This window comes from Acaromyces ingoldii, assembly GCF_003144295.1.
Source record: "Acaromyces ingoldii strain MCA 4198 unplaced genomic scaffold FA10scaffold_3, whole genome shotgun sequence".
Lineage (NCBI taxonomy): Eukaryota > Fungi > Basidiomycota > Exobasidiomycetes > Exobasidiales > Cryptobasidiaceae > Acaromyces > Acaromyces ingoldii.
Genome location: NW_020290249.1, coordinates 300,173 through 322,837, shown reverse-complemented (window position 1 = coordinate 322,837; position 22,665 = coordinate 300,173). Strand labels below are relative to the sequence as shown.

The 22,665-nt window shown below is 57.8% G+C and overlaps 12 protein-coding genes across 12 annotated transcripts; 6 read left to right on the top strand and 6 right to left on the bottom strand.

Annotated features, from left to right (window-relative positions):
• Positions 1-683: 683 nt before the first annotated feature.
• FA10DRAFT_229792 (putative high-affinity glucose transporter) lies at positions 684-2,544 on the top strand (the record flags this gene model as incomplete). Its single annotated transcript, XM_025518806.1, is given in 4 exon segments — positions 684-756; positions 830-1,227; positions 1,247-1,715; positions 1,796-2,544. 4 exon segments carry the CDS (start codon positions 684-686, stop codon positions 2,542-2,544), a joined length of 1,689 nt encoding a protein of 562 aa, XP_025377077.1.
• Positions 2,545-2,708: 164 nt separating this feature from the next.
• On the bottom strand, positions 2,709-3,603 carry FA10DRAFT_99379 (hypothetical protein). Its single transcript, XM_025525842.1, has 2 exons — positions 3,280-3,603; positions 2,709-3,216 (listed from the first exon to the last, which is right to left on the bottom strand). Exons 1-2 carry the CDS (start codon positions 3,324-3,326, stop codon positions 2,874-2,876), a joined length of 390 nt encoding a protein of 129 aa, XP_025377076.1. The 5' UTR covers positions 3,327-3,603; the 3' UTR covers positions 2,709-2,873.
• Positions 3,604-3,859: 256 nt separating this feature from the next.
• Positions 3,860-6,291, top strand: FA10DRAFT_266423 (NCA2-domain-containing protein). The gene is made up of 2 exons (XM_025521489.1): positions 3,860-4,341; positions 4,408-6,291. The coding sequence occupies exons 1-2, from the start codon at positions 3,882-3,884 to the stop codon at positions 6,168-6,170; spliced, it is 2,223 nt and encodes a 740-aa protein (XP_025377075.1). The 5' UTR covers positions 3,860-3,881; the 3' UTR covers positions 6,171-6,291.
• On the bottom strand, positions 6,065-8,049 carry FA10DRAFT_251075 (hypothetical protein; the record flags this gene model as incomplete). Its single annotated transcript, XM_025519591.1, has 4 exons — positions 6,065-7,216; positions 7,282-7,610; positions 7,673-7,934; positions 8,006-8,049. The coding sequence occupies 4 exons, from the start codon at positions 8,047-8,049 to the stop codon at positions 6,274-6,276; spliced, it is 1,578 nt and encodes a 525-aa protein (XP_025377074.1). The 3' UTR covers positions 6,065-6,273.
• A 155-nt stretch (positions 8,050-8,204) lies between these two features.
• On the top strand, positions 8,205-9,874 carry FA10DRAFT_266422 (hypothetical protein). The gene is made up of 5 exons (XM_025521488.1): positions 8,205-8,638; positions 8,702-8,903; positions 8,956-8,983; positions 9,044-9,102; positions 9,156-9,874. Exons 1-5 carry the CDS (start codon positions 8,241-8,243, stop codon positions 9,732-9,734), a joined length of 1,266 nt encoding a protein of 421 aa, XP_025377073.1. The 5' UTR covers positions 8,205-8,240; the 3' UTR covers positions 9,735-9,874.
• Positions 9,875-9,925: 51 nt separating this feature from the next.
• FA10DRAFT_266421 (hypothetical protein) lies at positions 9,926-11,165 on the top strand. The gene is made up of 4 exons (XM_025521487.1): positions 9,926-10,092; positions 10,200-10,861; positions 10,930-10,980; positions 11,046-11,165. Exons 1-4 carry the CDS (start codon positions 10,023-10,025, stop codon positions 11,082-11,084), a joined length of 822 nt encoding a protein of 273 aa, XP_025377072.1. The 5' UTR covers positions 9,926-10,022; the 3' UTR covers positions 11,085-11,165.
• Positions 11,166-11,244: 79 nt separating this feature from the next.
• Positions 11,245-12,069, bottom strand: FA10DRAFT_301177 (hypothetical protein). Its single transcript, XM_025524947.1, has 2 exons — positions 11,708-12,069; positions 11,245-11,633 (listed from the first exon to the last, which is right to left on the bottom strand). The coding sequence occupies exons 1-2, from the start codon at positions 12,031-12,033 to the stop codon at positions 11,588-11,590; spliced, it is 372 nt and encodes a 123-aa protein (XP_025377071.1). The 5' UTR covers positions 12,034-12,069; the 3' UTR covers positions 11,245-11,587.
• Positions 12,070-12,199: 130 nt separating this feature from the next.
• On the bottom strand, positions 12,200-14,888 carry FA10DRAFT_266419 (hypothetical protein). Its single transcript, XM_025521486.1, has 3 exons — positions 14,698-14,888; positions 14,505-14,637; positions 12,200-14,441 (listed from the first exon to the last, which is right to left on the bottom strand). The coding sequence occupies exon 3, from the start codon at positions 14,391-14,393 to the stop codon at positions 12,543-12,545; it is 1,851 nt and encodes a 616-aa protein (XP_025377070.1). The 5' UTR covers positions 14,394-14,441; positions 14,505-14,637; positions 14,698-14,888; the 3' UTR covers positions 12,200-12,542.
• Positions 14,889-15,120: 232 nt separating this feature from the next.
• On the bottom strand, positions 15,121-18,932 carry FA10DRAFT_301175 (hypothetical protein). Its single transcript, XM_025524946.1, has 2 exons — positions 18,522-18,932; positions 15,121-18,453 (listed from the first exon to the last, which is right to left on the bottom strand). Exons 1-2 carry the CDS (start codon positions 18,837-18,839, stop codon positions 15,235-15,237), a joined length of 3,537 nt encoding a protein of 1,178 aa, XP_025377069.1. The 5' UTR covers positions 18,840-18,932; the 3' UTR covers positions 15,121-15,234.
• Positions 18,933-19,255: 323 nt separating this feature from the next.
• Positions 19,256-20,001, top strand: FA10DRAFT_279170 (hypothetical protein; the record flags this gene model as incomplete). Its single annotated transcript, XM_025523521.1, has 2 exons — positions 19,256-19,500; positions 19,580-20,001. Exons 1-2 carry the CDS (start codon positions 19,389-19,391, stop codon positions 19,999-20,001), a joined length of 534 nt encoding a protein of 177 aa, XP_025377068.1. The 5' UTR covers positions 19,256-19,388.
• A 364-nt stretch (positions 20,002-20,365) lies between these two features.
• Positions 20,366-21,533, top strand: FA10DRAFT_266417 (hypothetical protein). The gene is made up of 2 exons (XM_025521485.1): positions 20,366-20,760; positions 20,823-21,533. Exons 1-2 carry the CDS (start codon positions 20,461-20,463, stop codon positions 21,477-21,479), a joined length of 957 nt encoding a protein of 318 aa, XP_025377067.1. The 5' UTR covers positions 20,366-20,460; the 3' UTR covers positions 21,480-21,533.
• Positions 21,534-21,573: 40 nt separating this feature from the next.
• FA10DRAFT_251072 (vacuolar ATP synthase-like protein subunit D) lies at positions 21,574-22,652 on the bottom strand (the record flags this gene model as incomplete). The annotated part of the gene is made up of 4 exons (XM_025519590.1): positions 22,100-22,652; positions 21,920-22,018; positions 21,832-21,863; positions 21,574-21,763 (listed from the first exon to the last, which is right to left on the bottom strand). The coding sequence occupies exons 1-4, from the start codon at positions 22,565-22,567 to the stop codon at positions 21,574-21,576; spliced, it is 789 nt and encodes a 262-aa protein (XP_025377066.1). The 5' UTR covers positions 22,568-22,652.
• Between the last annotated feature and the right edge of the window lie 13 nt (positions 22,653-22,665).

Below are 22,665 nucleotides of genomic sequence, written 5' to 3'. Positions count from 1 at the left end.
CCACCGGACCTCCCGCGTCCAAAAAAGGAAAGCCTAATAGAAACACCTGTTCAATAGCATCTATTTTTTTACGCTTATGAATAAAGCCCGCAACTGCCTCAACAGCCAAAGCTCAGCGGCCTCGTCCCCACATCCGCCACCGGAGGCGACAAGGCTAGCAAGGAAAGTGCTTTCCCGCCCGATCAGGATATCGGACGATCAAACCAGGAGATAGAGCTCAGGGAGAGCGCTTGGGATGTAGAGCTTGGGATGTAGGGCCTCGAAGAGGAAACGGCGTACCGCGAGGGAAGCGGAAATATTTTAATTGAGCGACCTGTGGAATTTAGCCAGTCTTGAACAAAATATGCACTACAGCTATAAGTTTGACAAGGGCTAGGAACCAGCGCCTTCAATCACCAAGACAGGCGGAGTGCCACGACGGCATCGGAGTGAAGCTCGACGGGTTGGCTGCAGTGCCGAGCCTTGATGGGGTCCTATTCCCCTTTTTTCCCTCTCTTTTTTTTTCCTTTCGTCGCCTCTCCGCGCGGACATCGTCCCATCTATATAAAGAGGCCCCCGTGGGCTTTCGCTCTGTACGCCCATCCCCGCGTTTCGAGCCTCTGCGACGTGCCGTCCCTAGGACCCCTTCTTTCCCTTACTATCCTCGATATCTATTAGGGCACAACCCGCTCTCGTTGCCCAGCATGTACATCACCAACCCGTACGTGCTGACGGCCGTCGGCTGCATCGGCGGTCTCCTTTTTGGCTTTGACATTGGTGAGTGGTACGCACTTTACCTTTACCTTGGGTCGGATATCAACTGATTGAGCCATTTCCCTCCTCTTTTCAGCTTCGATGTCGGCCATTCTGGTGACAAACAACTACAAATTTTACTTTACCAACACACCCGATATCGTGCAGGGCGGTAAGGTCGTCAACCTGGGTCCCGATTCGAACCTCCAGGGTGGTATCACGGCATCCATGGCCGGTGGTTCGTTTGTCGGCGCCGTCGTCTCGGGCATTCTTACCGACTGGCTTGGTCGCCGTGGTGCCATCATGGTCTCTGGATTCGTTTTCATCGTCGGCTCCATCCTCATTTGCGCTGCTCAGGACGTCGCCATGCTTATTGTCGGCCGTTTCATCGCCGGCGGTGCGATTGGTATCGCGTCTGCGCAGGTCCCTGTATACCTCTCTGAGCTCTCGCCCGCACGTCTCCGCGGTCGTCTTGTTGGTTGCCAACAGTGGTTAGTGCAACCTTTTACAGCAGTATTGTTATCTTCGCTGCTTGCTGATCAAGACGAATCACATCCACAGGGCCATCACTTGGGGCATCATGGTCTTCTACTACATCAGTTATGGCTGCTCCAAGGCTGCCCCTCAGGACGGCAACCACCCCATCACCTGGAGGCTTCCTTGGGGTCTTCAAATGATCCCCGCCATCATTCTGCTGTGCTTGATTCCCTTCATGCCTCGTTCGCCACGTTGGCTCGCCTCCAAGGGTCGCTACGACGAAGCTCTCGAGGTCCTCGCTCTCGTCCACGGCGGCGGCGACAAGTCCAACCCCATGGTTCTGGCCGAATTTAAGGAGATCCAGGAGAACATCGAGGCCGAGCGCGGCGAGGGATCTGGCTACATCGACCTCTTCCGTGGCAACATGCTCTACCGCACCCACATTGCCATCTTCACCCAGATCTGGTCCCAGCTCACGGGCATGAACGTCATGATGTACTACATTGGTGGGTGTCAAGCGTGGCTACTACGCACAGTATCGAGCTCGGTATTTCAGTCGCTCACACTTTTTCCAATTGCCTTGCAGGTTACGTCTTCCAAATGGCCGGTGTCCAGGACTCTGAACAGGCTATCGTCTCGTCGTCGATCCAGTACGTCATCAATGTCGTCATGACCGTTCCCGCCCTCATCTTCATCGACCGATGGGGCCGTCGCCCTACCCTCCTCGTCGGTGCTGCTCTCATGGGCACCTTCCTCTTCACCAACGCCGGCATTCTCGCAGCCCACGGCCACGAGATTCCTGTTGACCAGAGGACGTCGGACACGGTGGTCTGGGCTGTCGGACAGACGCCCGGCAAGGCCGTCATTGCCATGTCTTACCTCTTCGTGGCGTCGTACGCTCCCACCTGGGGTCCCGTCTCGTGGGTTTACCCTCCCGAGCTCTTCCCGACCCGTCTCCGTGGCAAGGCCAACTCGATTTCGACGTGCGCCAACTGGATCTTCAACTTTGCCCTCGGCTATTTCGTCCCTCCTGGATTCAAGAACATCTCGTGGAAGATGTACATTGTCTTTGGTGTCTTCTGCACGGCCATGTTCATCCACGTCTACTTCGCCTTCGTCGAGACCAAGGGCAAGACGCTCGAGGAGGTCGAGAGCATCTTCAACTCCGGCCTCAAGCCTTGGCAGACGAGGAGGCTCACCGAGACGAGCCAGGTCGAGGAGCTCGCCCACGCCATTGCTCAGGGCGACGACACCGCCAAGCCAAACATCCTCAAGCGCAGCGACAGCGACGATGTCGAATCGCCCTCGGAGAAGGACACGAAGGAGGTCGCCTAGATTGCCCCTCGAAATACATCTGCTTTCCGTGCTCTCCGTCCTTTGCTCATTGCGCTCAGCTCGTCACAGCCACTGTGTTACACACTTAAAAAAATTTCACTCTTCTCACGATATATCCCCACCGTCACGGCTCCCCGTCTCTCTCTTTCTTCTTGCCTGCTATCTGCTTGCTCTGCTAGTCGATATCACAAGAATACGATTTGATGATGATGATGATCACAAAAGTGAAGCAAAAGACGCTGAATCAGATCATGTATTCCCTTTCGACTATTGTAAAGCTAAAGTTAGAGCTGCCAGAGCTCCTCGATGGTGAAGATATGGATCGCTCCTTAAGACAAGTGCTGTCTATGGTTATATTCGTCTCCGTGTTCGCCACCGTGAGAGTGAGGAACAAACGTGGACTCCTCAAAGGTAGTGAACTCCTTCAACCTCTCTTTGAACTTTCGACCAGAGGCCTTGAGCGATTTGCAGATGCGCGAGGCATGCTTGGATAGTGATCCGCGCGCTTTGCGCATCACGGCACGCTTGCGAAATGAATCATCTTGATCGACAAGCGATGACTGGTAGAGCATGTTTGGATTCTCGAAGGAGCAATGATGGGCTTCCATTCCTTCACAAAAGGGAAGGCCGTTTACTTGCTTGGTGGGAAATGCGGATACCGAGCGCGTGAGGCTGTTGGGGGCGGATAACCGTCATCAATTGGCTAGATTTTTCAACATTCAAGGTCAATCTTACCTGCCAGCAGCCATGAGCAAGATGAGAAGAACCCTAGAGGTGAGCATTTGGAGAGGCAATGGTCGATGATGGTAGATGGGAGAAGTGAACTTATCGCTTCTCAAGGTATTTGTAGCCTGCTAGAAATGAAGGGAGGATCACGGGGCGTACAAGCCGCGGCGTCCAAAGTCACCGCACAGCCGACCGATATGCCCCAGAGCAAGGCCCGAGACACTCTACTCTTGCGGAGAACTCAAGCATCGATGACGTGAACAAAGAAAGGAATCCTTGGCGTCTCGTGCCAGGTTCGGTCAGCCGTTACGCAGAAGCTCTGACCTGCACCGATCTGCCACACGTTTTGACTTCGCTTCAGATCTGGCTCTTCAGCATCTATGTCATGTAACTGCTTTGGTAGGATGTCGGGGCGACCAACTTGTTCACCGAAAGGACTCTACTTTCCCTCCCCATGGGTCACGCTCCTGGGTAAGTGAATTGAGTGACGTCCCCACCTCACCTCGTTCTGATGGTGTCCTTGTCCGAGCGCAGCACGTGCCTCGCCGCCTTCGTTCGCGACACGCCCTCCACCTCTCGATCCCTTTGCGTGTACCATTACAATAGCAGGCATGTCTGGCGAGTCTTCGCATGAGCCCGCGTCGTACGCGCTCGAGAGCATCCGCCATCTGGGCAACCGCCTCGATGCCATCGAAGCAGCCCAGCGCGCGCGAGCGGACGAAGGCATTGTGACGACGACGGCGAGAGCGGCTCCAGACGCGCGTGATGCATTCGACGATATTGCGTCTTCGGTCAACCTCGACTTGGCGCAGGCCAAGCACGTCCCCCAGCTCGAGAGCCTGCAAGGATCGCTAAGGGCGCTGCAGGAAGCGAAAAGTACTGGACAAGTTCGTGGAGCAGGAGACCACGACGAGGCGGCGGAATTGCTAGCCGTCGCCAAGGTGACGTATGCTTCGTACGGCATCGTCCTCGATGCGCTCCTCCGGGATGCCGAACGGGTCAACGACCAGGCGTGGTACTGGACAGAGGTGGAAGAAGATCCCACGAGAACAGTTACCTATCTGATCCAGAGTGAGTGGTTGTCCAGCTTTGCTGCCCACCTCAATCGCTCACCGACGCCGCTTCCTGTCCCGACAGCTCTTCCCTCACGCATCGTGAACCTGGTCCGCATGACGATCAGTGTGCTTTCAGAGACGGCCACGAATGGCATGGCCACAACACAGGATGTGGCACAGCGTCGGAGACCAGTCAGCATCGACGGTGAGACGCTGAAGCGAGCACTGCAGCTCCTTCGAAGCTCGCCCAATCATGTCGTTGGTGCTCTCTTTCCCCTCGCCGTCGACTCTTCTGCTGCTCCATCCTCCCCTTTTCGAAGTGGCATGCTTCAGGCGCAAGGAGCAGATCAAGAGCAAGAGCATGGGGAGACGGGGAAGCCGCAAAAGAAGAAAGGTGGCCTCCCGACTTCGCTACTTGTCTCAAGGGCACGGGCCTTTTCGCCCCTCGGCCTGACCAGGCACGAGGCGAGGACCAAGCGCTCGCATCTCATGCGGGAGAGGGACACCATGGCCGAGAAGCTCGGCGCACTCGCCCTGGCCATGCGAGCTGATCAGCCCCATTCTCCACCTGGGTCCCAGGTCGGCGACACGAGCGGCGTTGCCATCGCTTCCATTGGTGCAAATCTGGACGCTCTGCGAGAGGAGTTGAGGAAGCGCATACAGGACCTGCAGAAAGCCGTCGCGCTCGCTGGGGGTCCTGACGAGGCTGCTGAACTCTCTTTATCATCATTGGCGACGGCAGATGGCATGGCTCGAAGCCTCGACGGAATCCTGACGAGGTCCTTCACGACTCGACAGGCCTACGTTGCATCCCTCCTGTCCCCCTCGCCAGTCGGTCTCGGCGTTCCGTCGCGCCTCGCTCGACTCTGGCCAACGCTCGTCCTGACGCCTCTGACCATCCTCGTTGGTGGCCGCCTCATCGTCCAGAGCTGGGACACCATTGTAGCCAAGGCCTATGAATCCCGCGAGACGGTGCGCGCCTTTTTCGTCAACTGGGTCTACGAGCCCTGCATCAAGCTCCTCGACACCATCCGGCACGGCGATGACCAGGAGGGCATCATCATGACACGCGAGAGCCTCAACTCGGACCTGCGCTCCCTCGAGCGCATGGTCACGTCGTTTGCCCAGGAAAAGTACCATCTCCAGGGCGCTGAGCTCGAGGCGGTGGCGACCAAGGTGCGCGAAGGCGACCTGACGAACGTGCTCAAGATCTACGAAGACGAGATGCGCTCGCCGCTCCGGAGCGCGGTGGGCGGCTCCCTCATCCGCTCGCTTCTCATCCAGATCCAAAAGGTCAAGGTCGACATTGCCGTCGCAATGCGTGGCGTGGACCAGCTGCTCAAGTCGCAGCAGCTCCTCTTTGGCGCCATCGGCATCGCGCCTGCCATGGCGATCCTGTACGTCGTGACCAACTACACCAAGGAGCGCGTCTCGATTGCGCTGGGCCGAAAGGGCAAAGACGCCAGCCTGGGGACGAGGTTTCGGGCATGGGAAGCCATGCGGAGAATCGACCGGCTCCTCGCTGGAGAGGGCGACGAAGGAGAGCAACAGGCTGGGGGAGACCAGGACGTGTCGGCGCTCACGCAGGGCCTGCTCCTTCTCGATCTTGCTACGCTCCGGCGTGCCTCGCCCACGCTGCTTGCGAGCGTGTCAAAGGGCAGAAAGGCCACGGCGAAGCGTCTCAGAAGACAACTTCTGCAGGACATCAGGGACCTCGAGCAGGGCGGAGGAAGCGGCAAAGGGGCAAACGTGGGCAGCGCAGTTGGTCTCAGCTGGCTTCGACGCAGAGCAGCCGTTGATAGAATGTGGAAGAGCTGGGGAGGAATCTTGTCTCTGCCGATGTAAAGAAACCCTACAAGTCTTCAAAAGTAGCACCCTCGCACCACTCTCATGCATTGCAAATCTGTTGCCATCCAAATGCCTTGATCGATTGATTAAAAAGAAGAGCCTAGCCAGCGTGAGCGACGACGTCAGAGGTAATCTTTGAGCCGTCGGTGGCGACGGAATGGCGCAGCTGCTCGGGCAGGGCCATTTCCACGTATTCGACATCATTTGGATCCGCCGAGGCGCCGCCCTTGGGCACGCTGACGTTGATGGCACTGCACTTTGCCGAGATGATCTCCGCATGGAGCGTCGATGGGCTGAGGTAGAGCTGGCCCGAGTCGCACGAGTCGATGAGAATCGTGGGCACGCTGCCCGTCACCTGAACCGTAAAGGAGGGCGACTGGGTGATCTCGAGCGACGAGACGAGCGTGTCGACGAGGATCGATGTCTTGGTGCACGAGACCATCTGGACCGCATTGACCTTGCCCCTGATCTGCACCACCGAGTCCTTGCAGTTGAAAAGATTGACCGTGTGGCTCAGAGCAGTGTCCTCAATCACAATGTCGCGCTGCCCCTCGTGGTACTCGACGGTCCACTTGTTGCCCTCGAGTGTTGTTTTTGCGGGCTTCTTTGGCTTCAATGCGCCTGGCTTGGTGCCCGGCTTGGGCGGGGCAGGCTTGCTGCCGGCAGCAGGCGCTGGGGCCGCCGTCCGCAGCGACGGGTTCTTGTGCGTCATCTCGCTCTTGTCAACTTTTCGCAGGCCGCTGGTGATGCCCTCGCCCCGGTTGATTTGGCTGAAGACGGCATCCATGCCCCCAGCCTCTGCACTGCCGCCAGCATCGGCAGGTGGCGGAGGCGGCGGCGGCGGCGGCGGTGGAGGACCAGGGGCAGGGGGCGGTGGTGGAGGAGCAGCAGGTGCTCCCGAAGCAGAGGAGGGCGAAAACGACGCCGCGTCGCCACCCTTTGGATTCCAGGCAAGACCAGTAGTGTGGAACTTCATGACGTAGCTCTTCATTTCGTCGAGGATGGCCGTGAAGGAGCGGCACCACTCGACGTGTGTCTTGTCACTGTACATGCCGTCAGTATGCTGCCACCTATGCCCAAGAGCCCGAAACAAGAGCCTTTTACTCACCCTTCCTTGTGGTCCTTGATGACTCTATTGAAGTAAAATTGGCCCGCGTTCTTCATCTCGTCGATGTACGGACCAGGCTTGGGCTCCACAGTGACCCAGCCAACGGCGGGCAGACCTTCGCTGACAGCCGAGAGGTGGTTGAAGGCGGCCTTGTCCGCCCGGTTCTTGTCCTTGACCTCGGTGGCAGCCATGAGCGAAGCCTGGATCGGCTCGATGAGCTTCAAAAAGACGGGCGAGGGCGCCGTGGGTGAACCTGCCGGCTTCTTGCTCAGCCCGGCACAGAGGACGAGGGTGCGAACGGCGGCAAAAGCGGTCGCGACATGTTGCGCCTGGGACCGGCGTTTAGCCAATATGTAGATGGTGCCAGAATTATGGAGCCATGCAGTCTCACCTGAGCAGCGACATTGCCGCCGAGCTTTGCGCTGAGGTCTGCAAAGGCCTGCAGCTTTGGCGCAACGTCGTCGTCCCAAGCTTCGACGGCGGGCGGGACCTCTTGCGGGGAGGAAGAAGCGCCAGCAGCACCCGCAGCTACACCAGCGGCCGCACCAGCACCGGCAGTAGCGGCAGCAGCAGCACCAGGCGTACTCGTGGGACCTGTGCTCTGGGTCTGTACTGTGGCCAGGTCCTCGAGCCGCGAGGTGGCTGCCTCGAGTCTATCGATGGTGTTTTCAAAGCAAGTCAGTCATGCTTCTGCAAATTGGATTGTCACAAAGCAAAGGCCCACCTCTTGAGGAGCGTGCTCAAATTCCCGACACCTTGAGCATTCATCGTGGGTCGCTTCACGCTTCGATCGGCGTCGTCGGCGAAGGTGTGTCTCTAATCCCCCCTCTTTCATTGAAGAAGCTTGAGCTGGCCCTGGCAGCCACGTGAAATTCCGCGACGTGGCTCGTGCGAGCAAGTCCAACACTGAGCTGAGAAACGACACGATTCGAATCGCAACCCAGTCGACGAGCGCTGAGATGGCCGAGTCATCAGCGGCCACCAAAGGGAGGGACGACAGGCCTCAAACAGGCGTGAGGCTTGCGTGGGATCAGGGCAAGAGCAAGGAGACGCTTGATCACTTCTTGGACAAGCACCCTCCATCGAGCACAAAGGGGCCTGCAGGTGGCGATGGCTGGATATGGGTCCATTCCAACCGCGGAGACACGGGCAAGCACGACCCAGAGGTCGTTGGCGAGGGCAAGAAACTGGTCGACGATCTCATGGCCAAGCTCAAGGAAATCGAGGAGAATCCCAAAATTCCAAAAGTTAAGAGCAAGAAATCAGGGCCAAGCAAGAAGATGGTCAGGGAGTCGGCCGTAGAGAGGTGCGAGAGCCAGCTGCGCCAGTTGGGAAAGCGTCACTCGAGTGGCAAATGGTGGGTGTGATGACTTTTATTGAGAAACAAGGACGGGGCTGACATTCTGGCGAATCGCTCCAGGATGTTCTTTGAGAAGCCCGAATACGTCGACCGCGTCTTCGTCAAGCTGGCCCGGTCAATCATCGACGGACCCCTCTCGGGACTCAAGAAGGCGCGCTGCAGTACTGTCAAAGTGGCGGCGAGCGATGCGGTCCAGCGCGAGGGCACACATCTGATCTGCCTCTACCTCGATGACATCTGGGACAAAGAAGGCGCCACGGAGGTGCGTTATGAGGAACGATCATCTAAGTAATCCGTTCTGACCCGTATGACAGGTGCTCGAGTGTGTTGTCAAGCACCATGGTGAGTGCTTTGTTCTGCTTCCTGATTTTCGGGAAAGCTGACATCTACCTCCGTCGTCAGGCGAGATTCCACGCTCATCCAAATCAGACTTATATACCCTAATTGGCATTGACAGCAATGTAAGTTTGAGGGTGGTCAAACCCAACGCGCATCATCTCAATTTGTACAACAGCATCCTTCGAAGATGCGATCAGCTTTGTTCCGCCCATCAGAACTCTTTACAATGGAGCAGCTCAAGGAATGGCAGCAGACGTTTCGGAACGAGCGAAGTGTCAAGAGCAGGAAGATCAGCCGGACGGAAGACGAGTCCGACTTCGCCAGTGCCTCCAGGCCTGTCAAAGCAGACGAGTTCTGGCCGACGACGAGCACGGAAGACAAGAAAGATTCAGCGGCTCCGGATAAAGGCACAGAAACTGTACAGAAGAAAGAGACAGAGAACACCAGCGCTAAAGGAGACGAGGTGGCAGAAGACAGCGAGACGGAAGACGAAGAGGAAGACCTGCTCGCTCCGGGAAAGACACCTCGCGACAAAGGTGGATTTACCTCTTCTTCATCGCCAGAGGCATCTTCCTCAATAAAGGCGGTCTCTTCCAGCTCTCCCACCAAATCCTCGTCGGCAGCTGCTGCACCACCCTCCCTCGAAGAGAAGGAAAACAAAGACGAAAAGCCCCACGATCAGATCAAAGTCACCATCAATCACAACGCCGTTGCAGGAAAGAAGCGGGACCGCTTCGGTCGCTCCGATTTCTAGTCCTGTGTAGCATTAGAAACACAGACGTGTACTTGTACCTACGTAACAGCCTTAGATACAGAAGCAATCACCCATTTCGGGATGTGAGGCAGGACCGCATGGTCTGGCTCTCCCTTCTGCTCGCACAGACCACGTGCAGGGAAGGCGCCCCAGGCACAGCCCACAGCCCTTTGTATTTTTGCACTCTGACCCGATGGCGCTAGGTGAGCCAGGCCTCGCCCCTCGCGGTCGCCCATTCTGTCCCGCACACACCAAGAGCAGCAACAGATAGCGAGAATGGTGGACCCAATGACGAAGCACCTCGTCGAGCGCATCATTGCCGATGTTGAGATTTTGCGCCAGGGTGGACACCTCCAAGGTAAGAGAGAGCGAGAGAGCCAGTGTCTCAGCCGCCGTCGTCGCCCGCGGTCCGTGCGCAACTGTGCGTGTTGGCTGATAACGGTACGATGCCCTCCTAAACATCAGCGCATCAGGTCGAAAGCATCACTCTGGAATTGAAGCCAATCATTGCTGCACCTCGAGGCGTTCCCTTGCCTGCTGCCTTGCCCCCTCGCTCGACGAAGCCGACGGCCGTGCCCAGACCGCCTAGCCCCCCACCGCAGCAGGACCTCTGCCGGGCCATTTGGCCGTACAGCGCCACGGACACGGACGAGCTCGAATTTGCCGAGAACGACACCATCGTGATTGTCGAGCGTGTCTCCGACGGCTGGTGGAAGGGCTACGTCGTCGATGCGGCCGACCAGGAGCCGAAGCTGGTGCCGAGCAACTACTGCGAAGAGATTCAAGCGCAGACCCAGAGCAGCAGCTACAAGCCGCCGATTCCCAAACGCAACAGCGTTACTGCCTCCAATGGGAGGACCTTGCCGCCAGCGTACAATGCTGCATCACAGCAGCCACGCCAGCAGCAGTTCTCGAGCCTGGGACCAGGCAAGTGGCAGCCGGGCAGGGCGAGGTGGACTTCGGGAAGCGCCGCAGACAATGCCGAAAAGGAGGAGAAGCTGCAGTCGCCGCCTCCTCCTCCGGCATCCTCTTCGTCGTATGCTGGTGGATCGAATTACACGCCGCTGCCCAACACGGGCCAGCAGCCTGTGCTGACGCCCCAGGAGGAGCAGGCCAAGAAGGAAGGCGTAAGTCGCCCTGTCTTACCTTTGTGCTATTCAGAAGGCTGATCACACGTCGTGCTCGGATGTGACAGAGGGACAAGTTCAAGAAGGAAATGGGTCACACTGCCGCCAGGGGATTTGCGGTGAGTTTTAAAAGGCAGCGTGACATCTGGACACGACCAGGAGCTAAAGTTCTCTCTTTCCACAGACGGGCGTCGGTTTCGGATTGGCGAGGAGGATCATTTGATCAGACTTGGCTTTGACTGAACTTTGGCGATCTTCTTAGCTTCTTAGAAGTCCAAGTTTCTATGCCTGAATTACCATGACAGCTAGGTATGATCGTGGTTCATTCTGTCGTCGTCTTGGCAATTTGCAGAGAGACCGACCTTCGCTACAGCGATGACGCTCCATTCTGTGTGAATGGGTCATCATAAGTGTGTAGCCTGACTTCCGCTTGGCAGAAGCCTCGACTAAGCCTCGACTATGCCCGCTGGAATCAGTAAGCTTGACTCCACATTCCCGCTTGCGGACATCATGACACTGTTGACCATCCTACTGGGGTGTGGGCACATCATGGGCCGAGTGTGACGGGGGCTTCCACTTTCTCAATTTACAAAGTGGCAACGTTACTGCTTGGGCGGGCGAGAAGAAGCAAAGAGGTATGGGGGTTTACAGAAACAGCGAGAACGGACATGTAGCATAAACTGGGCAAGGGAGGGAAAAAAGGCTACGCGGGGAGGAAGGGGACGTCTACTGTTTGTGATGGATCTTGTCTCCGATCTTGTGGGCAAAGTTGCTGTTGAAGTTTTCAGCTTTTATGTCAGCGTTTCCGTCCATAGAGGCAGGCGATGGGAAGATGGAGATACACACCTGAGATGGGCGCCGACGTCGTAGGTGCCGTTTGCATTTGGATCATCGTCGTCATCGCCGCCGGCATTGAGCGAGACGCCACCGCCCTTTTTGTGGCCGTCCTGACCCGCATTGAGGTCCTCGCCTGGCCGATCGGCCTCGCCCTCGCCGGTGGAGAAGCCCTCGCCGTGACCCTTTTTGCCCTCTTCGTCGTCGTAGCTGCCACCGCCGGTGCTCAGGCCGTGGTAGCCCGTGGGGCCCTCGTTGACGTCGAGGCCCTCGCCGCGCGCCTCTGCCTCGCGGTCGTAGGTGCCCTCACCCGTATCGAATCCGCGGTTGCTAGACATGGTGAACCAATGTTGTGCGATGAAAGAGTCCGGAGAAGAGGGAGTGAGATGTGGTAATGTGGAGAAAAGGAGAAGGGAACTTTTAGAACCGTCGGTCTCATTCAGTGGAGGCATTCAAATATGCGGGGAACAGATGGGCAGAACTGCATGAAGCAGCTGCAAGAGGCCCGAGGCTACAATTAGTCTAACTTTTCGAATAAGACGATGCAATCTTGTGTTCTATTCTAAAAAACAAGAAAGGATGGAGCCGAATCACTCCCCGTTTACGGCAGGGAGGGAAAGAAGAGCATGGACGCTGGTACTACTACTACAGCTCGCCAGTGTCTGCATGCAAAAAGAGGAAGAAAAGAGTCTATCCACAAGAAATTAGCCGCCATCTACAAGTCGAGGATACAAATACAACAAGACATGACACTCGAAGCCGCTAGGAGGAGAGAGAGGAGGAGCACAGGATATGATGCAGCGGTGTGCGCGGGCTCCTCGACTCAATGTCACGGTGGAAACTCCCCCTAGCGGCGCCATTCCCAGGTGGCCACCTTTTCAAGCTTGCTCGAGGCGGGAGCGAGTCTTGATGCGTTCCTGCCCCACGCGTCGCCTCCCGTCCAGCACTGGCTGCCATGAGCAGGAGCAGACGGCCGCATAAGCTTGCAAACGAATGTGGCGCGGGGACTCGAACGACGGTTGCTGCCTTGCGTTGTCGCAACGGCCGTGGCCTGACCGCTCGTCGTCGAGACGCTGTCCACAATCGATCGAATTGCATCGTGGTATTCGGAGGCGGCAGACTCTTCCTCTGCTTCCTCGCCATTGTGAATTTCCTCGTGAATCGCAGCCTTCACATTCTTGTCCTGGGTATGAGGAACAAGCTGCGCAATCCTGGGGCGACCTTGAGGCACGGGTGAAGACGTGCCCGAGCGCGGCGGTGTGGCAGCAATGGCAGCCCAGGAGGCCTTCGGCAAAGGACCAGGCTGGAGTCGACGAGGGGGCGAGCTGGTGGCCGACTTTGTCTTTGGCGTGAGGCAAGGACTGTTCCCTTCTCTTGCTGTGGCGACGGCCGTGGCGCGCGACGGCGGAGGAGGAGGACTCGAGGCTCGCATGGGCGTCGATGAGGCGGTGCTGCTGTTCGAGGTGGCCCCAAGGAACCGATTGCGCCTGCCCCTTTTGGCGGTCCTCTTGTCTTCCTGGCTGCGTGCAGCGACTTCGAGACGACGAAGAAGATGGTTGGTGCGGGCCGCGCGCCGGACAAAGAACTCGGCGCCGAGGGACAGAGACAGGGACATGTATTCATGACCGTCATCGGACCAAAAAAGCTCCTCTTGACCCTCGTAGTCGCTGGGGGTCTCGCGCCGCAGCGTGGCCGTCCGGCGCCTGCGAGCCAAGGGTGTCGACTGGAGAAGGCGGCCATCGTCTTCCTTGCCATCCTCTTCTACTTCTTCCCCCTGCTCGATGGCAGATGCAGGCTTCATGTCGTAGCCGGAGCAGTAGAAGCGGCTCAGCCATCCGTTCTCGGGATCTGGCCGACCCCATCCCTGGGTGCCAACTTCCGGGTCGTCGTCCTGGCCGTCGCCAGGGAAACGCCAGACAAGGCCGAAGTCGAGATCCAGGCGTCTGGACTCTTCTGCTTCTCGCCGTCCCTCGGTCTCCTCTTCATCCTCGCTCGCGTCGGCTTCGCCAGTGGCCTGCTGCTCGAACAGAGCGTGCCATTCATCGAGACCGGTGGTGAATTGCAACGAGACATTCTCAGCGTCGTAGCGAGAGAACTGGAGGGGTAGGATGTGGATCAATGGGTCCGAATCGGCTCCCTCCTCGCCTCGCGGCAGCTCGTCCTCGAGGGCGTCGCGGCGGGACAGGACATTGGCAGATGCGTAACGCTGTCTCAGTGCCGCTTCTTCTCCATCGCTGACTTGGGCTGCCGCTGCATCGTCGGTGGCGTCGGTATTTGCGCCAGCGCCGTCAGTTTGCGCTTCATTGTCTTCCTCGTCTGGGCTGCCCAGAGCAAAGAGCATGCTTGCCGAGAGGCCTTGTGTGGGGCGAGGCGGAATGGTGCGCCGAGTAGTCGTGCTGCGGGCGCCGGCATGGGCCTCCTTGTAGGCGCTCCAAAGCCCACCGGGAGCCTGGAGACCTTCGCCACCGACGACGCCTCCACGCCAGGGCTGACCCCTTCTGGCGCGCTTGACGACGCGCAAGCCCAGGCGCCAGCGGCCTGTGTTGAATTCGTGGGCGAGGAGGTGCTCCTCGACGCAGGCCTTCCAGCTGCGCGAGAGTGCGCGCACAGAGGTGTAGAGCGTGTGGGGATCGACGTGCAGGAAGATGTGGCTGAGCACCTCGGGAGGCAGCTGCGGGCAGAGTGTCGCTTCGACCATTGTGACGAAGCCTTTTTATTCGTGAATCTTCCAGGTGTGCTTCTCGAGCTGGAGAACAGAGCCTGTCAGCATACTGTTGCTGCTAAGTGACACTGTACCATGCATACACACCTCCTTCTCCAATTCAGACCTGATCCAGTCGACTCGTTCCGTCTGCACAATGAGGTGCGTGTCGTCGAGCTCGCGAATGAGGACGCGGACTTCTTCGTTGAGCGCAAGGATGATTTGCTTGGCGGCTGGATCGCTGTTCAATTCCGTCGGTCAATTTTCATCGCTGCGAGACAGATAATTAAGACGTGCTCACCAGGTGATAAGTGTGCCCGGGATTGCCTTCATCCCCTTGTTTAAAAAGAGAACAAGCGGGGCTGGGTGAGTCTATAAGTCTATCGGATCGCGGCCAAAGGAAGAAAGAGAGGAAAGAGAGACGGTGAGTCGTCACAGAGCAGGTGATGGTGAGGTGCAGACAAGAATCCGGGGGAGAGAATTTCAAACGAGATACGTACTGGTCGTTCGATAGGCGCTTGGAAAAAAAAAAACTTTCTGGACATTCAGGGCGGGCCGGTTGTCGCCCCCCCTCCTTGCCAAAAATTTGAGCTCAAAATCGACGCGTCTCAGCCAACGTCACGCCGGTTCGCCCCTGGAACTACACGAGAGCCGGGAGGCTGCTGCATTTCAAACGCGTTTTGTAATCCGAACGTTGAAAGTGGACAAGGTTCGGTGGCAAAATGTTTCGCGTACAGGGGGTGTATGGTTTGTTGGTACTGTACCGTACTGTACAATTATCGTACAAGCTAACTCTAGCAAGCAGAAGGGGGAGTGTGAAGTCTCTCTCAAGATATAATTAGTGTGGTCGCTGGTGCTGGTGAAAGGGCTGCTGCTGTTGCTGCTGCTGCTGCTGCGGCTGCTGCTGGAACGGATGCGGCATCGCGCGATTCGCCGTTGCCAGTGAAGGACTAGAATGTGCCTGTTGAGGAGAGGCTGTGGCGGCAGGAGTGTAATATGATGGCAGAACAGGGAGCCAAGGAGAGTTGCCAGGGATTGAGGGAGCCTGAGGTCGATGCGTTTGATAGTATTGGTAAGGATTCATCTGCGGCATCTGTTGTAGTTGTTGCTGCTGCTGTGAAATTGGGTATTGATAAGCGCTTGGCAGATGCTGGAAGCGTTGAGGCTGACTAGGCGGCATTTGAGGAACGAGGTGGGGTGCGCCCACTGTCGAGGCTGACGGTATCGAGACTGGTGAAGCTTGGTAGGACACTGGCTGCTGCTGCTGCTGCTGTTGCTGGTAGGGAAACGTCGCCTGGGGTGTTCGTCGTGGCGCCTCCCCTTGCTGTAGCGCTTGTGGCGTCGCCTCGCTCACTGATGCTCTATTGGCTGTCTGCTGTGCCATGGCTGAGGGCGGTGCTCTTGCTGGCGAAGGAGCATCTTGCCGCTGCTGTGGGGCCTGCGTCATGGCCGTCGGCGTCTCCTGGCGAGGCTGTGGCGCCCTCTTGTTCCTCGACCTTCGTCCCGTGGCAACCCCTTCCAGCAGCAAGTCAGCGCCGTCCGCCTTCAAAAACGCCAATTCGTCGGCCAACTCGTTGGATTGATGCACCTCTGCATCGCTGTTTGCTGTCGGCGTATCCTCGCCTGTCCTGTCCGTATTGGACCCAGAATCGGCAGCGCTCGCACCAGCAGCGGTTGCTGCTGCTGCCGCAGCAGCAACTGAAGGCGAGGGACCTTGGTTGCCCATGTTGGTAAATCTCTCCGACCGACGCTTCTCAAACAGGATAGTCTCCCGCTTTCTGGCCGCCTTGACAGCCTGATGAGCGTCCCACTCGGCCGCCTTCCTCCGCACCTCGTCGTTGGTCCGCTCATTTTGCGCCCGTAGCAATCTCACCTCGCCTGTGGCTAGTCTGAGCTGCTCCTGTAGTTGCTCGCGTTGCGCCTTTGCCGTCCTCGTAATCGCCTCGAAGCCCGTCGTCAGCTGCCTCTTGAGCTTCTCCACCTCACTCCGCAGCTCTTCCGCCTCACTGCTGGCCGCAACGGCTCGTTGTGACGCCTCATTGTACAGCTCCTTGAAGAAGTCATTGTCCTTTTCCAGCCCCTCTATTCGCGCCTGCGTTTGCTCCAGCTCGGCCTGCGTAGCATTGTTTGCCGCCTGGAGCTTGGCGACGTCTTCTCGAGCCTTTCGTACGTCTTCCTGGCTCGAAGATGCCAACGATGATAAGCTCCTCGAGCCCACCCCCCCATTCGAGCCGGAATTAGGCCAGGTATAGACGAGGACAAAGGGCTGTCCAGAAGAGTCGAACCAGGGGCTCCACTGTGGGTTCGCTCGAAGCTTGCGCACATTGGTCGCATCGTGTCGCTGCACGTCAAAGATATTCTCGCCACTGGAAAGGTAAAGGATGATGGTGTCGGTCTCGTCTTGACCACCAGACGACACATCAATTGCCTCGTCGCTCCTTGCAAGCGCAGATCGAACATCACCACTATCACCCTCGCCATCGACTCGGGTCAGCTCAAAGATCCAGAGGTCCTTCGTGCGCAGGTAGCCATCGTCCTGAGTTTCCGACTCGGACTGATTGAGGCTATCCGACTGTTGGCTCTCAGGGTCCTTGTGTCGCAGCACGAAGCGCTCCACCTCGGGTTTGAGAAAGCCAGGGATCAAGGCCGAGCTCCGCACCAGGCGACAGATGGCCTTGCGGTGCAGCATTTCGAACGGGCTCTCGACCAAGTCGGCCAACGCTACCGCCGACGTTTCGTCATCGTCCCATTTGTTTCCATCCCCTTCACTTTGTCCGCTTTCATCTCGGCCCCTGTCGCCATGCTCATCTGTTCCATTGCTCTTTGCGGGCGACATCTGCGTCTGGAGGACGTCTCGAAGGGCAAGGCTGGCAGAATGCGCGAGAGGCGACGAGGCCGCCGCGCCCAATTCGAGAGAGGACTGCCTTTGTGATGCATCCCTCCTTCGACGACTGCTGATGCGAGCAGGTGGGGTCGACTCCCGGGGGGCTTGGCTGCTGCTGAGCTCGACTGGAGGGGCTACAGCGGGCGCCGATGCCGAAGGGGCAGCCAGCAGCTCTCGCACCGGACCAATGAGCTCGGCATCATCTGCATTGGGGTCTAGGTCGACCAGTGGCGCAGATTCTCTTTCGGTTTGCGATGGGAGAATCCAAGTGGCGACCCTGACGGAAGGTTCGAACGAGGGCTCTCCTCCCATCGAGGCTTGCATTGGCGCAGGTTCTTGTCCCTTTGATTGCTCATTCATGCCTGCCGTCTGAGTGCCCGGCTTCTCCACGCGCTCAGAAAGACCGCTCTGGACCGCCGCTTGATCCTGTGCTTGCCTTGGTCCGAGCTCTTTATCTTCGGCCTGCTCCGTTCCGAGGTTTTCCTCGACTTCTTGCCCCGGTAGATGTGTCTGTAATGCTGTTCTCGCCTCGTTTTCGTTGCCTGCTCCCTCTCCTATCGGCATTTGCGTCTGCAGCACTACTTCATCTTCTGCGTCTACCAACCCCTGCTCCTTGTCCATGCTCCGCTCTGCTATCCTGACCGCATTGTCCAAGTCTTCTGAAGACGTTGGCACGCCAAGCATGTGGTTGACCACGGCTGTATGCGTCGCCGATGCTCCAGGGGAGTCGACATGTTCCAGCACCACTGCCGGTGATCCTGGGACGTAACGGTGGCCCGACTCCTCAGTTGCTGCTCGTGCTTCTGGACGCGGTGGTGCGGACAAAGGTGGAACCGATCGTGGCGGAGATGACCTCCGTTCCAGCTCGAGACGAGCTTTGGCTTTTCCTCGTCTACGGGGTGCCTGCACTGAATGCTGTTCAATCGAGTTGGGCGGCGTCTCCACCTCCTGAGTCAGATTCCATCCAGGGGGACCAATGTCTCTGCTCATGGCTGCGTCTTCTTCATTGCCTTCGCCATCCTCGCCCGCTTGCGAAGACGGAGCTGGTGCTCCATTGTCATCCTGTGACGGACCGTCATTTCGAATCGGGGGAGCTGATACCTTGGAACGCTTCCTCGAGGAAGGAGCGCTGTCCGAGGTAGACGGCTCCAACGGCGGGGTCGGGCGTTTGAGCTGTCAAGAATTTATTCAGTACAGGAACTCCTTCCTTGGCTTTGTTCTTCCCGTGCAATTCAACCCACTGTTGGAGGGGGGAGGGGTGACTGAGAGGCGTAATCTGGAGCAGGCGCTTCGGTCTCGTTCAGCTTCTGCAAGCGCTTCGCTTCCTTCCTTGCCGCCCTCTCTTCCCTTTTGGCACGCCAATCGTTAATGAGCATGGGGTCAACGTCGGCCTTTCGCAGGTACACCTTTCGTTTCACCTTCGCGGGCTCGTCTGCATCGCCGACTTCGACCTTGTACCGTATCAAATCCGACGCGACGATTCGCAGGACCCTCTCGCCCTCTACGATAGCATCCTCGCCACTGCTCCTCTCCGCAATCTGCTCCTTGCTGTCCATCATCGCCTGCCGCCGAATGTGGCAATGCGCAGAGAGAGACGTGAACGGTTGGGCGCGCGCTGGTCAGCGACGAATAAACCAACCCCTCGTCCGTCTGGGCGCGGTCGGGCATCGTGGGCGCGCGCCAAAAAAATCTCAAGCCACACCCTGAGAACAAGTCACGTGGTTGTTCTTCCCCGATGCTAAGAAATCCGTCATTTGGAGCAAAGATAGTGACATGTTGACAGGTAGAGGTATTCCGTCATTTTTATTGTTTCTCCTGTCTTAGCGGCGATCAGTTGGAGCAGCAGAAAACCCGGGAGGTCGACACTGCAGATACTAACGTACCCCGGAATCGGCTTTGCCCCGCTTTTTGGCTTCTTCAAGAGGCCGGTCCTTAGCTTGTTCAGTTGGGAGCAGTAGAGGAGCATCGAGGTGGATGTACTGCTTTCTATCTGCAATCACTCCATCATCCCTTTCCTCTCCTTCCCAGCCCACTCTCCCTTCAGCATTGACGAAGAAAACCCTCATAAGAGAAACACACCAGAAGCTATAGTTTGGAAGATACTGATAATGCGCGGCCCCCTGCTCTTTGCCGTTGCCGCCCTCTGCGCGGCGCCAAGCGCTGTCATTGGGCAGGTCTCTGTGACGCAATCGACAGCGGGCGTACCTCTTTCCCAGAATGGTGAGTCGCTGACCGATGAGAGGGCCAAAAGAACAACAGATAGCTAAAGTAGAGCCCGTCATTTCTTACGAAAATAAAGTCGGAGACGGTCAGACGATGGTGACCTACCCTGCCTCGCAAGGGGGCACCTCGACGGGGACCTCGATCGTGTTTCAATCTGGCTCGTCTGGCTCGACGCCTTCCAATGTGGTGGCGAGCACGACGTTGACGGGCGCAGCGGCGTCGGAGGCCGCCGCGTCGATCTCGTCGGCAGGGCAGCAGGAGAAAGGAAGCAACGGCGGGTTCTCGTCAACGACGGGCGGTGCCATCGCAGGAATCAGCACGGGTCTCCCTGGCGGCTTCAACGAGCCGACGCCCACGTCGAGCGGCGCTGCGGGAAGCGGCCAGAGCAGCTCGCAGAGCGCTACAGACGGTCAGCTTGCGGCCTTTGTCATTGGCAAGACTGTGTCCCTCTCTGCTGCAGCAGTTGCCATGCTCCTTGGTGCCGTCCTTGTGCTGTAGAACGATGTCTTTGCATGCAAATGAGCACATATACCTCCTTTTCTTCAATTTCGTCTTCTTGTCTCCCTGTGGTTTCGGCCACGGTCGGGCGACACTACTGAATTATGGACTCCGACGTAGTAGCAGTGACTCCGTGTGGACGCGACGAAATTTTCGGATTTTTTTTTCTCCTTAAATTTTTGACCTCACTCGATCCCCCCTTCCTCCTTCACCCACACGACCGATAAGCTAGACGACAGGGGCGTTGGTCCTCACAGTAGACTTTGACGATAGTTTTGACGAACAACAAGAGAAGGAAGGCAACGCACGATAGACGCAGATCGCCCACATTTGAAAACCATAGAACAAAAGAGAGAGCCTTTTGCGACGACGAACGATGGACGCCGTCGTCGGCGGCCTGTCGCGCTCGGCGCACCACCTCCCCGCGTTGTCGCCCGATGAGCTTTCGGGCATCGTAGGATGGATCTCAATCTGGGTTTGGGTTTGTGTCTATTCTCCGTGGGTGTGAAACCATTGATTCGTCAAGCTGAACATGAAAGCGGTTTTGGCCTGATCCAACGAAAGCTTGTTCCCTCTGTCAGCCAGCTGCATGAGAACTACGTCCTCAAGAGCGGCGAGGGCCTGTCGATTACGTTTATTATCATCTGGCTCGCCGGCGACGCGCTCAACATGATTGGAGCCTACCGCGCAGAGCTGCTCTCGACGATGATCATCCTCGCAGGATACTACTGCCTCTGCGACATTGCGCTCATCTGGCAGGTGCGTTCTCGTCACCTTACATGCATGTGAGCAAGTAGGCTGAACAAGAGATCTTTCCACAGTACTACTACTACCGGAAATACCACGACTACTATCACCCGTCAGCAGTGGCCGGAGGAGCACAGCCTGCTGCAGAGACGCCCGCTGAGGCAGCGACCGAGAGCACACCTCTGGTCAATGGCAACACCGCCAAGCCGCCGCCAGCAGCATCAGCAGCAGCAGTCAGGCGCGAGCCGACATTCACAGAGGAAGTCGTCAAGTGCATCGCCGGCCTCGTCGTCGTGAGCATCGCCGGTGTCTTCTCCTGGTATGCCACGACGCAGATCCACGGGCATCCCGCCGGCGACCCACCGGCATTGACGACGCAGGAGTGGAAGTGGGACGCGCAGGTATCGGGCTGGGCGAGCGCGTTTCTCTACCTGGCCTCGCGCGTGCCCCAGATCTTTAAGAACAGGCAGACAAAGTGCGAGGGCCTCTCGCTCGCCCTCTTTGTCTTTGCCGTCGCAGGAAACCTGACGTACGTGGCCAGCATCGTGCTCAAGAGCACCGAGCGCGACTGGCTCGTCGAGAACCTCAGCTGGATGGTCGGCTCCCTCGGCACCGTCTTTCTCGACTTTGTCGTCCTCGCCCAGTTTGTTGCCTACAGCAAGGAGCGCAGGGAGCGAACCGAACGGACAGCGGCTGCTACTGCTGCTGGTCAGAGTGGCGTGTCCGTGTAGTCTACCTTTCAATGTTCTCATAACTCGCATCATCATAAATAGCATCAATTCACGTAGAGAGGTGGAGAAAGAGATAAGGAAAGGAGACGGGCGGCTAGAAGATGACGTCGTTGTCTTTGTCGTCATTGAGGAGATCCGCTGACCCACCGCCGCCGCCAGAGTCGTCGCCGTGCCCACTGTCGGCCTTCTCACCCCGCATCTGCGCCGCTCGCTTTTCGTTGTCGGCCAGCTCCTGGTTGCGCTTCTTCTTGCCCTGCACCTTTTTCAGCCGGAAGAATTCCTCTCTGTTTGTGAACGTTATCTCAGCTTCTTGTACCAAAATAGGCAGGGATGGAGAGAGTGCAGCACTCACCGGTCCATCTCATCGAGCTCCGAGATGATGTACTGAGCAGGCGACGGGTCAGCAGGGGCGCGGTTGCCTGAGAGAGCGAACCACTCACCGAGATTGTGTTCTCGAGCCGGGGAATGATGACGTGCTCAATCGCATTGACTCGACGATTCGTCATCCGGATGACCTCGTCGAGGATGACGAAGGCCGTCTTGCGGGTACAGAATCAGCGGAAGTCAGCCGGGAAGCGTAGAGAGAGAGAGAGAGAATAGGGGAGAGAGGTAGAACGCACCTGCAGGCTGGCCAGCTCGACGAGCGTCTGGAGCGCCTTTGTATACGTATCTCTCGCCTTTTGCACCTGCTGGCCACCTCTTGAAAGACCAGTAAGGGCAAATTCGGTGCCGGCGCCGCTTTGTGCCACCTGGGCCTCGAAGCTGGGTAGAAACACGCCCGAGACGTTTTCCTGGCGGGCCTGCACCTTGAACGAGGCCTTCTGCACGCTCTCCTGGACAATGTAGGCAATGTCGCCCGTGGCGTACGAGACCTCGGCGAGACTGAAGGCGGCGAGCTGCATGACGCGGCCCATCTTGCGCTTGGCATCGTCAATCTTGGCCGTGATGGTGCGGAAGCGCTTGGTGAGCGCATCGGCCTTGCGCTTCAGCAGGCTGTGGCCCGTCTGCGCACCCTTGAGCCGGCCCTTTGTCAGGTTGAGCGTCATGCGCGTCGCAAAGACGGACTCGCGCTGGCCCTTTCCGCTCATCTTGGCCGCTCGCTCGTCGTCGTCGTAGGTGGTAACACAGTTGGGGTAGCGAGAAGGTCAAAACTTTCGACCAAAGCCCCTTTCTCGTCGTTCCAACT

What these genes read in the sequence shown, in the direction of transcription:
- FA10DRAFT_99379 (XM_025525842.1), bottom strand. Translation starts at nt 3,326, where the DNA reads ATGCTCACCTCTAGGGTTCTTCTCATCTTGCTCATGGCTGCTGGCAG. An exon ending in TTGCTCATGGCTGCTGGCAG is followed by an intron (nt 3,217 to 3,279) that starts GTAAGATTGACC and finishes CGCCCCCAACAG; the next exon opens with CCTCACGCGCTCGGTATCCG.
- FA10DRAFT_266423 (XM_025521489.1), top strand. Translation starts at nt 3,882, where the DNA reads ATGTCTGGCGAGTCTTCGCATGAGCCCGCGTCGTACGCGCTCGAGAGC. An exon ending in AGTTACCTATCTGATCCAGA is followed by an intron (nt 4,342 to 4,407) that starts GTGAGTGGTTGT and finishes CTGTCCCGACAG; the next exon opens with CTCTTCCCTCACGCATCGTG.
- FA10DRAFT_266422 (XM_025521488.1), top strand. Translation starts at nt 8,241, where the DNA reads ATGGCCGAGTCATCAGCGGCCACCAAAGGGAGGGACGACAGGCCTCAA. An exon ending in CGTCACTCGAGTGGCAAATG is followed by an intron (nt 8,639 to 8,701) that starts GTGGGTGTGATG and finishes GAATCGCTCCAG; the next exon opens with GATGTTCTTTGAGAAGCCCG. An exon ending in GTGTGTTGTCAAGCACCATG is followed by an intron (nt 8,984 to 9,043) that starts GTGAGTGCTTTG and finishes CTCCGTCGTCAG; the next exon opens with GCGAGATTCCACGCTCATCC.
- FA10DRAFT_266421 (XM_025521487.1), top strand. Translation starts at nt 10,023, where the DNA reads ATGACGAAGCACCTCGTCGAGCGCATCATTGCCGATGTTGAGATTTTG. An exon ending in AGCAGGCCAAGAAGGAAGGC is followed by an intron (nt 10,862 to 10,929) that starts GTAAGTCGCCCT and finishes CGGATGTGACAG; the next exon opens with AGGGACAAGTTCAAGAAGGA. An exon ending in CTGCCGCCAGGGGATTTGCG is followed by an intron (nt 10,981 to 11,045) that starts GTGAGTTTTAAA and finishes CTCTTTCCACAG; the next exon opens with ACGGGCGTCGGTTTCGGATT.
- FA10DRAFT_301177 (XM_025524947.1), bottom strand. Translation starts at nt 12,033, where the DNA reads ATGTCTAGCAACCGCGGATTCGATACGGGTGAGGGCACCTACGACCGC. An exon ending in GACGTCGGCGCCCATCTCAG is followed by an intron (nt 11,634 to 11,707) that starts GTGTGTATCTCC and finishes AAACTTCAACAG; the next exon opens with CAACTTTGCCCACAAGATCG.
- FA10DRAFT_266419 (XM_025521486.1), bottom strand. Translation starts at nt 14,393, where the DNA reads ATGGTCGAAGCGACACTCTGCCCGCAGCTGCCTCCCGAGGTGCTCAGC.
- FA10DRAFT_301175 (XM_025524946.1), bottom strand. Translation starts at nt 18,839, where the DNA reads ATGATGGACAGCAAGGAGCAGATTGCGGAGAGGAGCAGTGGCGAGGAT. An exon ending in CACCCCTCCCCCCTCCAACA is followed by an intron (nt 18,454 to 18,521) that starts GTGGGTTGAATT and finishes AATTCTTGACAG; the next exon opens with CTCAAACGCCCGACCCCGCC.
- FA10DRAFT_266417 (XM_025521485.1), top strand. Translation starts at nt 20,461, where the DNA reads ATGGATCTCAATCTGGGTTTGGGTTTGTGTCTATTCTCCGTGGGTGTG. An exon ending in ACATTGCGCTCATCTGGCAG is followed by an intron (nt 20,761 to 20,822) that starts GTGCGTTCTCGT and finishes ATCTTTCCACAG; the next exon opens with TACTACTACTACCGGAAATA.